The sequence below is a fragment of the Strix aluco genome, chromosome 1 (assembly GCF_031877795.1).
Source record: "Strix aluco isolate bStrAlu1 chromosome 1, bStrAlu1.hap1, whole genome shotgun sequence".
Taxonomy (NCBI): Eukaryota; Metazoa; Chordata; class Aves; order Strigiformes; family Strigidae; genus Strix; species Strix aluco.
The window spans coordinates 125230596-125242709 of record NC_133931.1 but is presented as its reverse complement, the minus strand read 5'-3'; the positions used below and the strand labels follow the sequence as shown (position 1 = coordinate 125242709).

The 12114-nt window shown below is 33.8% G+C and overlaps 1 protein-coding gene across 1 annotated transcript in view; it reads left to right on the top strand.

Annotated features, from left to right (window-relative positions):
* Positions 1–12114, top strand: part of MALRD1 (MAM and LDL receptor class A domain containing 1) — a 291044-nt gene that overhangs the window by 144554 nt on the left and 134376 nt on the right. Inside the window, exons 26-27 of the mRNA XM_074814744.1 lie at positions 6947–7192; positions 9984–10141. Coding sequence (XP_074670845.1) covers positions 6947–7192; positions 9984–10141 — 404 coding nt within the window. The remainder of the gene's footprint in view (positions 1–6946; positions 7193–9983; positions 10142–12114) is intronic.

Here is a 12114-nt window from a genome sequence, read left to right as displayed (position 1 = left end):
GGTCACAACTAAATGACTTTGGGCTCTAAGGTAGAGATGTCATCACTTATACATCAGTCCAGGCTTTGATAAAAACACTATAATGTTTAGCTGTTCAGGCAAGGTGTCAGTGTACAGTTATGTAACGTGTTTTGGGTGAGCTGTTGAATTGCACTTCTAAAGAGCATGCTACAACTTGGAGTCAAGCCTGGAGATCTTCAGAAGGCAGCTTGACCGGCTTCTTTCCAGATCTGCTGCACCAAGATATTCTCACATGGCACATGGGCTATATGGGTGCCTTCTGTGGTGGAGAAAGCTGGAGATGCAAGACTGACTTTAAACCTTTTGGACCTAAACATGCATACTACTATGAAAAGTCACAAGTGAAAGAAAAACCAAAAATTTTTAAATGTTTGACATATTTTTAGGATTGTGGATTTTATACCTAACGAACATTTCTTCTTTCTGTGTCTTTGCTAAGGAGTTCAGGCAGTGAATATTTAGGTTTAATTTGTTTGAGCTGGAACATGGTCAACCAAAGATTTGTTTCATTTAATTTTATTTACTAAGAATAAGAGGTGAGTTAAGCTTTTCAGGTTAGTTAGTATTTAAGCTTTCTCACTGTAATAAATGCATATAATGAGTACTATTGCTTCTGAAAAAGTTTTGCTTAAAAACTAGATATGGATTCCTTTTTGTCTTAGTATTTCTTTGTTCACCCTTGAGAAGATAGGTTCTAAATTTCAGTTTGTCTTTGGAAAGGGAAGACTGTATATAAGAATTAATACATCCCTGTTCCCATTATCCACATGTCTTGTTACTGCAGTTTTCCTTGTCTATCCATTTCTTTATGGTGGAGACTTAAACCATCTGATTAACAGTGGAATAATCATTATAACATGTCCTTGCACCTTGTTTCAGTTTGCTGGCAAGATAAAAAACAGTCTCAATGCTATTGTGGTAAAAGGAGTACCTATTAATGAATTCAGGCCTAGGTCTCTTCTTATTCACCATAGGAATTTCTCATCTGAAGAGATCAACTGAAAATTTCCTTTTAAACTGACCTGCTAGTATGTTTTATAGACTAAATAGGTGTAGAATTACTCAAGCAACATGGGAAAGTACACACTATTTCTATTACTGACAGTATTAGTATAGCAGTATCGTAATAGTGAAGGAGTTAAAAAGACCTACTAAGACCTTCTTTAGTCAAAACCTGCTTTTTATTTCCTTTGAGTGAATGCACATTCACATACATCTAAGCACTTGAGACTGAAGCTTTTATTCTTTATAATATAACGGGTTTTTTTAGAGTTATAATATTGTTTTTAGAGTTGCCCTGCCCTGCCTATAGTATATCAGGTAAACTCAGTATGAAGAGGCACTGAATGCCCATCTTGCCTTCAGCTCCCCTTATCCGTCAGAATTTCTGTTAACCTTAGGTACAGCAAGGCACAATGTTAGGGCACGCTGCAGATTGGGTATGTCTTAAAGTGTAATGAATGACTAATAAATAACCATCCTTTTCTAATGAGAAATAATAAAGCACTAGAAAACAGAACAAAGAAGATACTTCAGTGTTCTGTCATGGATAGAGATGATAATGTTGAACAGTGATAGGTTACCTTGCTCTTTCTGGTTTTGATTCTTAATGGTTCTGAGGATGAATATTACTGGATCTGATTACTGGAAAGGAACTATCTTATGTTTGTATGTGGAAATGGACAAGATAAGAAATCAGCTGTGGAAATTTTGGTTGTTGGAGAAGCCTTCATCAGCTCTTTGTCATGGGAGAAACTTATAAGGTTAGCAATTTCTTCACAAAGTTCCTTTTGCAAATTAACTCAAGCTGTTGTTTTTTAAACTTTCAGTTGTTCAGAATGCAAATCAATATGTCAAGGTACTTGAGAGGCTTACAAAACCAAAAAAATAAAATGTTTGCACTCAATCCTAGAAAAAACAGACTATTTACAAAGAGTGAGCTGGTAATGTGTAGTAGTTTTTAAGTCTTTTTTTCCAGCACTACAACTTCTAAAAATCTTTAAAAATTCTTGGAATTTCCAAAGCTTTGCTTTTGAAATGAGATAAATGTATCTCATTTCACATTCCTGAGCTGACAAGTCATTATTACTATGCATCATCAACTGTGATGAAAGCACTTTACTCTGTGTCCTTGGGTTATACTGGTGAAATATTAGAGGAAAGATGTTCTTGTTAACAATTTTTTTTTTAAGGACACATAACAATTCAGTCATACAGTAATGTCAACTCAGAGCAAGAATGATAATGGAGTAACTGTTGCAGGGAAAAACTCAGAGATCTAAATTATCTAGAGAGCCCCTATCCCTGGGATGTCAAACTCTGAGCCTGCTGATTAATTACTCTGACCTCTGTACCAGATTATTGTTCTACGGGAACTCTAGCTTTGATTTAGAAACAGGTATACTTCTAGTTATGTGAATGTAAATAAAATATTGAAAATATTTTGAAGCAGACCTATCTTTTCAAGGTTACTGATGTGTTATTCTGATACTTCTGAGAATTGTAAACTATACCTTTCATTTGATTTAGTTTTGGAAAACATAGATGATGATACCATTAAATATAAAAAGTTTAAGAAGCACAAGTTTAACAACTTTTGGAATATCCTTATCACTAATCTGTTTCATGTTGTCCTAAAATATGAATTAGCTTGCTAGTGATTTTAAAGCAATGCTGATATAAAATAAGAACTGAAAAATAAACAAGTTTAAATTATGAAAATTGTTAAATGCTTATGACTAGAGCCATAACTACAGGAATCACATATGCAATGATATTTTTTCAATTTTCTAGAAATTCTGATCTTATTTATCAGTTTAATTATCATACTTAATTTATTTCCAATAAACAAAGATATTTAAAGGACCAGCTTCAAGAAGACTGGAATCTAATGCAGAAATTTGAAATTTTCATCTCTATTTTGTAAGTACAATAGGCATGGATAAACATTTAGTTTATCTGTTATAAATTCTCATATTTATATAAACAAATTAAGGTCCATAGCGGCACTTTGATTTTTAAAACCAAAAGGCACTACTATTAATATGTAATTTAACCTCCTGTATAACACTAACCAGGTTGTCATCTAGAGTTTTCCTCAATTTATAAAATAATTTTAAATTAAACTAAAGCATATCTCTCAGGAAAAAAAAGTCCTTAACTGATAGAGTATTTATCACAGTCTTTGGTTATCAGTTCAGTTTTAAATTACTCAATCATTTTATTTTAATTTGAACTTCACTAACTTCAATTTTCCAACATGTTAGTCTTTGGGTTTTTTTCTACTAGATTATAGCTTTCTGCTGTCAGTGTTTGTCTTCTTACAGATAATTACAGAACATGATCAAGCTATTTCCTAAGCTTGTCTCTGATAAATTACATTGATTGGGCTCCATTTGGTCACTCAATGCAAGTGTGTAACCGGACAATTGCTTTAGGAATATTTCATGTCCAATCCAAGCAAATATGAGACAATTTGTTATCAATATTGAGTGAGATATGAGTCCAAACACCTTGTGAGAACTTGTAATGTATTTTAATGGTAAAGTAATAAGTGGTATTTTAAAAAAAAAAACAACACTATTACCTTCATACAGGGAAGAATGAGTGATTCTCATCCTGAAATACCAGGCAAACTAAATATTTTGGAGGAAATAAACAACTGATCGAGAATTTGGGTGATAAAAAATTAGTTTGAGTTTAAGATGTTTCTGAACAGAGATGTAGGAAGATCATCTAAATATCTTAAGACCTTTTAAGCGATAGTGATAAAAACTAAGTCCTTCTCAAGGATCTCCATCTGCTAAAGTGAAAGAAATGAATAAACAAATAAATAAAAGTGTGCTTGTGCATCATCTTATGCATTACTGGAGTTAATTTATTTTACAGGATTTAAAACTTTATTTTAATTTATTTTCAGAAAGGAGCTAAACAAGCAATAAAGTTATTACTATGATATAGAGTGATATAAAAATTAGCTACCTCATAGAAAAGTCCTGTTGTGACACAGGCTATGGTTTCAAAGATTAAAGAATAATTTTTTCCTCTCTGGAACTGATTTCTTTGAGAACACAACCATTTTTGCTGGAGTTTGAAGTTTACGTGAATAATACACATAGGTGCCATTTCTTAATATGAATGTCTTTTCTGTAATTTATTGCTGCTCTGCCTCAACGCTGCAACCTATATACCATATTATCTTTATTACTATTCAAAGCTCATTGATGTAGAAGATAAACCATACTATGGTTCTGATGGTAAGATTACTTTCTTTCTTGATGTTTACAGGTACATTTTTTTCAAAACATATTTAAGAGAAACACCTTCATAAAATACGGGTGATTAATCCTTGTCCTAATTACATATTTTATAATATAAATGTTTCATCTGTTGATTTGGCTCAAGATATATAAAACAAGGGTATTATTGACCGGTGCAGCCATTTTCCTCTGTCATGTAAATCCTCCTCAAATCAGAGATTATTGATCTGAAAGACACTAACAGCTTCTTTGGATCCACTGCAGCCTAGTGTGTTGATGTAGTTACCACATAGGGCAAAAAGTCTACCTGCTAGTAATCTTTAAGAAACACTGCTTGGAGGAAAAAGTTACTGAACCTTGCAAAGAAGTTCCTCTCAATTCAATCCCTATTATAACCAAAGCATTTATATAACAGAGTGTTTGGATTGTTCAGATTGAGAAAAAGTAGAGTGGAAAGGAAGAGAGCTCCAAACCCCCTTTTCTTATAAGCTGTTTTTTTGCTGTTTTGTTGTTTGTTTTGGTTTGGTTTGGTTTTTTTACAGTTATAAAGCCTTAAAAATTTGTCATTTAAAGAGAAAACATACTGTCGAAGCACATCCAGAAACAAGTCACGTTACAGACTCAGTTAGACAGTGTAATATCTTTCATTACACATGGTTGAAAAGATTCATTCATGCCAGGATTCAAGATGGATTTTTTTGTTTTTCCTCAGAAAACAAAGACTTCCACTTTTCAACTCCACTTTTTGTCTTGACCTGAAACTGGAAGTAATGCCTCAAAATGAAATAGTTATTGCAATTATTGATCATGATGAACAGCAAGGAAAATTATTTTCAAGCATGTACTGCATCCTGAAATTTAAATTCCTAGTTTGCTGACAAAATAAATTATTTGCTTAAATTCTTAGTGCATTCATATAAAAGGAATAGATGCCATTTATATTAGGCAGCAATTTTATAACAAATCTCTGTCACCCTTTGGGAAACAACACAGATGATTGAAATTCTGAAGCAGATTGATAGAAGTTTCTGGTGGGCTCTAGCTCTCTTGCAGGTTACAATAATTAGACACTGACTGATACATCAATTTTCAGAGATTGTGTACTAATAAAAATCCCACTGATGCTTTCATAACTTGTAACTGTGAACTTCAAACAAGTATTCTTCTTCTAGTCAGAGCCTACCCATTTTCCTTGTCTCCAGCTCTGGAGACCTTTGATGTTCCTGACTTTCTAAGTCATTATCAGACTTTTATTCTGGCTTGCTTCTTTTGTTCAGGACTTTTTCTTCCTTTCTCTGAGCAACTGTTAAAAGCCAAATCACACACAGTCTTCTAGAGTAAACATGATACATACTTCCATGTTACAAAGAAATCAGGAATTAAAACTTAAAGATTTCCTTGGAAATCTTGCTAGAGATATCTATGGTATTCCAATATTTATTTGTATTTATTTGTTTATTTTTAATAAGTATGTGATAGGAGGATTTTTTACTTTAAAAAGAGGGGCTAATGCTTGTTTTCATTAGCTGACATCTAGTGATTCAAGGCTTGTTTTCACTGCAGCCAAAACCTACAACAAAGGGGTGTGGCAATGCCCTTTTACTTAGTTTGGGGCATTTGAAATGTAGAGTCTGGCATAAACAGTCCTAAGGATGGAGGTTGCCATCATACAACTGGATGCTCCATCTCTTCTTTTCTTTTGTTAATAAATCAGTTATTCTGACCTCTTAATAAAATCCAGCCTTATGTGAATTTCATTTAGCTCCATCAGGCCCTCCTTTAAATTAAGGTAGTGGATATGGAAACATGTTTTTAGCACCATGTGATTTTCAGTATCAATTCAGTATCTTTCCATATTTGTACAACTTTCATACATATGCATATTTTAATTTTATGTCTGATGAGCTAATATAGTGATACTCCTATTTTAAAATAAAATTATGCTTGTGCATTTATTTCTGGCAGAGCAAATATATGAAGGAAATAAGGTGGGTCCATTTCAGAATTTTATGTCTCTCTTCCTGATTAGAGAATATACTGAAGGGGCTGCTTTTTATCCAGAGCCCTGCAGAAACTTATCTGAAATGAAAACATGATGCTTAGAAATGGATCCTATGAAATGAGTTCTACAATTTTTAGGCTGTACAATAGCAGAATTATCTCTCAATAATGACAGGAATACTGCACAAAAAGGACAGCATCAACCCACTGAACTCATCTGAAAAAAAAAAAAGAAAAAAAAAATCCATTAAAAGGCAAACCTCTGTAGTTAAAATAGAAAAGCTTTTTCTTCCAAATTGCTGCTAAACTGAGCTCAATTTTGCAGCTAAAATGAAATGGTTTAATCTTACACCACATGAAAGGAGAGTGTCAGCAATTAAGACAGACTAGAAAGCTTTGTTAGTGAAGGAATGCCTGGCTGGAACTTGCCCTCAAAGGCTTTACAAGGGAAACAGTCATTTATTTAGGCAATCTCTTGACAAAATACAAAAGAAATAAACTGATAATGGATTGGCACTTCAGGGGAACCAAAGGCTTTTAATAAAACTGTTCTGGACCACCCTCCTCCTCCTAAATATCCAATTCTGAGATGTAACCTTCCAGTAACCTTGCTAGGATGCATGGCAGTGCAATTCACCAGGACACCCCCATTCTTCTCTTTTCAGGCTCCTGCTCATATGGGTATTGGCAATGTCAGAACGGCAAGTGTTACAGACCAGAACAAAGATGTGATTTTGAAGACAACTGCGGGGATAATACAGATGAGAGTGAATGTGGAACTTCCTGCACCTTTGAGAACGGCAGATGTGGCTGGCAAAATTCCCTGGCAGACAATTTTAACTGGGTGCTAGGGGTCAGCTTACCTCAAAGTCTTAGACCTCCCGGGGACCACACGCTTGGAAATAGAACTGGTACGTTGTCAGTTCACAAACAATTGTGACAATGTAATTGTCTTCATGGAGCTTTTCATACCTCCCTTCACAGGCAGCAGGGGGGCTCTAACATGTCTAATCAGGGTGTCATTTTTAATGAATTAGTTGTGTAACAATATCAAAATATTAATTACTGTTCTAAAATGACTTTAGGTTAGGAGAAATTGGTTCTCAGTTGTTTCTCCTTTATTGCTGTATGAGTCAAGCAAGATAATATGTTACTTGTCAGGAGAGAGGCATTTGGCCTGGCTGCAGCTTGCAAGGGTGAGTTAGCTCAGCTCTGAGATCCACTGGGTATCACTCCTCTAGAGATTGAGCTCATTTCCAGGAAGCTTACCCATAGTGACTATTCATCATTTAATTTCAGGTAATTTTAAATACATTTAAATAAATAAACCTTTTTTGTGAGTGGCAGTGCAGCTCCTAGTTCGTTTTGGCCAAAGCACTCAGTTACCTGTTCTTGTTCTTTCTACAAGCTCTGCGCCTTCATCCTCTGCTTTTGAAGGTCCCATAGCTCAGGCAAAGTTGTTACCAAAGTTAAGCTCAGAACTGATCTTAAATTGAAATATTACACAGGAGAGTTGCAGAAAGGCAGGGGTCTTGTATTTAGTAGTTGTTGAACGTTTACAGGAACTGCTGAAGGACAAAACCCAATAAAACCAAAGTTTACTTGAAGATATGTAGAAACTCAGGGGCTAGTGAAAGTTTGCCAAGGTTACTGAGGGTGAAACAGGCACAAACAATCACAAAGATTATGTGTTCATATGTTTTTAAATTTTGAGACAGTCCAGTGTGGCTGCATTTCACTGATCTCAAAGCAAGATGCAGTACAAAAGAACTGCCCTTCAATGTGCCCCTGTCTTCCATTCAGCTTTTAAAGAGGCCAGTTCCATTAGATCACAGACTTATGTATCTCTGTGGTATATATGTTGAATCTGTTCCATATACGAATAAAATTATTGCTGATCTAATTCTCAAGCCTGGAAATTTACCCTATAATCTGAAAGTTAAGTGTTTTTGTTGTGGTGAGTGATCAAACCAGTCAAATTGTGTTCTCAAATAAATATATTTAGAATTAGGTTCACTTTTTACAATTTTAATGTCATCAAATTTTTAAAGGTAAAGGTGGTATCTGGCCATATTGTTAGAACTGATATCACTTAATAATTGTGTTTATCATGAGAGAACCAAAACAAAATTCAGCTTAGCTGTTAAAACTTTGTCATATGTGGTAGAGAATACTGTGGTATTCAGTGATGGGTCCTTGTACAAAGATGAATTTCAGCACTTACTTCCAAAACCACAGTTCTGGAACTCATATCTAGCAATTGCTTAATTCTAACTTCCCTATTAACACCTCTGATTTCAGCATTAAAATGTTGAGAATTTGCTTATGACTAGAATTACATAATTCTGGTTGGAATTAAATGATTTGTTCTATTATCTCCTAGCCAAGCTTGACTAGCTGTGATCAGTCCACTGTCCCGCAGTTCTGGTTTCAGCCATTCAGATGAAGAGGTCTTTCAGAGTGCCCCTTGTCTGCCACCTCAGTCAGTCAAGTTTCCTTCCAAAGAAGACTGTGAAAGTTTTTTAGGTTGGGTTGCTTTGATTTGGTTTTCACCTTACAGAAGTAATTTGCCTAATATTAGAGAGACATTAACAAACATCAACATGCCCAGCACTCAATCGAGTCTAGCTACATCTTCCTAGCAGACATTTATGCCATGATATCGTATGCTTTTGATATCTCATACTGTTTATGTACATGGCTTTTTTAACACATAAAATAGCAGATGTAGGAAAAAAAAGTTCATTTGCTGGTTTTAATTATATTTTATTTTAAATATTGTCATGAATATGGCACTACACTTGTTAAATATGTGCTTGACCTCAGGGAAAAAGCAAATTTCTCATCCCATAATATTATGGCAAACATCTATGATTGTAACTTAGCCAGAGAAGTGTCAAAGTTAAAATGAACCCATTTTACTCCATCTCTAATGAAGTAATTTTTTTCTCTAATTCATATACAAAAACTTTAGTAGATGTGCAAATATAATTTAACAGTGTGTTATTTATACTACATTTATGTTTATTTGATCTACATATTTGGGTTTTGCACAAAGGAAAAAGTTAATTTGAAAACTTGCAGAATCTATTATACTTCTGATTAAAAATAAAAATGGAAAATGCAAAGAGTATATCAGTGTTGGAAAATATTAATTGTAGGCATCTATTTTTGCAATTTCCTCTGACTAAATAATTTAAATGTGAGTTAATATTCATACATTAAAGAGTACAGATGGCCAAAGGTAATATGAATCATTAGGGATACCTAATGATTTATAAATGTATGAAGGCTTTTTACCTGTTCCATAAGGTTTTGTATATTGTGACTCGCTATTTTGAAGGTTATCTTTCAGAAAACTTCATCCTGAAATTTATCACAGTGTAGCTACTGTATGATGTACTGTCAAAATAGTACTAATGCTGTTGGTCAAGGACACATAATCAGAGTAGCAGGGAAACATGGAAGTATTCTTGCTCTTCTCACAGGCCCATCCAACTCTTAAGCTGCTTCTGGTTTATTCCTCATATAATAAGTACACAAAGAATGTGATCTGGTCATTTTCTACCCTAAGCCAAGGTTCACTAGTATAGGACCTATATGGGAAGTATACTTCATATGTCTCTGCATTTATTTTACTGAGTTTTGGAATTCATTTGAAAGTCCACAATAAATTTTTGATAATACATCATTTAATTTCAGGACAATTCCTGTATCTTGAGGCCACTGCAATAGGCTTAAAAAATGAAAAAGCCCATGTGAAGAGTTCCAGATGGAAAGAATCAAGTGGGACTTGTGTGATGACCTTCTGGTATTTCAAGTCATCAAAAGCCATGGGACATATTCAGGTTCTGATTAAGGTAATAAAAAAAAATTTTCTTTTGAATGTCTGATATCTGTAAGGGTGTATGTGCTCTGGCAGAGTGCTCTGGCAGAGTGCTTTGGCACACTGATATTCTGTTGTTCAGCTTGTAGACTGGAAGAGCTCCTAGACACCTCCTAGTTCAGTGCTGGTTTTTACTATTCTAGTCTCTTAAATATGCTTTCACCATTTCTCTTCCAAAAGAAGTTTCTCTGAAAAGCCACAGAAGATCTTTTCAAAACCTCTTCCCATTTTCCCTCTTCACATACGGTACCTTTCTCTGTGATATTCTGCATGTGAGAGCTATTTTCATATTGATTGTCATCCCTATTGGTAGCTATCAGTATACAACCCTATTGTTCTGATGGGATGACATCCACCAAAAAAATGAATTGGCAACCTGCACTAAGTGAGAATTAAATGCAAAAATATGACCGTATTAAATTATTTATCTTTTTATGTAGACAGGTACAGAATATATAGTCAATTTTCTTTAGAAATGGCATTTTCTTCACTAAATGTGAGATGACCAAAAAATTATATAAAAAAAGAAAAACTAGTTATTCACTTACAAGTGAAAACAGATATATTCCTTGAAAATTGGCTGTTCCATTTGTTGTTCGTTAAAAAGAAAAATGATTAAATGCTTGTAAAAGCAAGTTTTAAATCATATGATTCTGAGTAAAATGTAGAAATTAATGATCAGTGTAGCAAAAGCAATATTTCACTTCCCTGGGCATGCTATGCATTTTAATGCTATTGGGCATTTTAATGGTGTTCCAACACAATGACCAAATATACCACTTCTAGATGTCGTAGAAACCTTTGCAAAGGAGAGTTTGTGTATTTGTACTTACCTGTACTGACTATTCAAGTGTTAATCACAGTGCAATTTATTTGCCATATATCTGTCAACTTCTCTTTCTTCAATATCTCTAATAAGATCTTGGGATAGAAATTATTTTGGTGAATTGCATTAAAATTTCTGTTTTATTGCCAGTGCACATGTTGACTGCCTTAACTTTTAATGATAAATCATATTTTGTCCTTAAAAATAAATTTCTAAGAATTTTTTCTCAAATGTTCTGGATATTATAAGAATAATTCAAAAGCCTGAAAGATAAAACATTTCAATAGTCTTTAACACCTAAAAACTCAGCCTAAGCTAAGCGTGTCTGAAATATAAAAACAGTGAGCTGTTTGACAGCCATTAGGAGATTTTTTTCATGGATTAGTCCAAACATCTACAAATGACAACAGGCCACTCATCAAGTAGCTGTATAGTTAATGGGATGTATTTATACAACTGCTTCCTGGAAAAGCTCAAATCTTTAAAGGAGGCAAGTAGGTTAAAAAAACCCCCAATTTGTTGTTTGAAAATAACATTTCTTTGGTAATGTATTCAAAAGCAAAAAGAAAAATAGATCGTGTTACTTACAATAAATAAGGTGTAAAAACAAACATTTATTTTAACTCAGAGTTCAAATTATGTTCTCATCTTGTTACTCAAAGGTGTATTTTATAGCACCCAAATATTGTAATTATGAACATTTTAATATTGCTTAACTTTAATTGTAAACTAATTTGCAAACTCACTTTGGTGGAAAATAAATAGCAGCTGCGTTAGGTATGTGTGAGTAGTTTGCACTTAAATTATCACTGTTGATTGCATACCGTAATTATCACATTAAGCATGTTGCAACACGGACAATAGCCTTAAAACCAGAAAAATAATTATCTCTCATTTTCTTACATGCAGTGAAATTAATAATACACTTTCAAATACTTCTGTTAAACAGGATAAAAAATAAGTGAAATAAAAGAAAATCAAACAAACCACACTACCTAAAATGAGTTAAAAAGAGACATTTATTCTCTGTTGGGATATTGTCTCTGAAGGGTTCAAGTCCAGTAGTCAAAATACTTAATTATTTTTTCCACCCTCAGGATGGGATTTAATTTTAGTTTTTT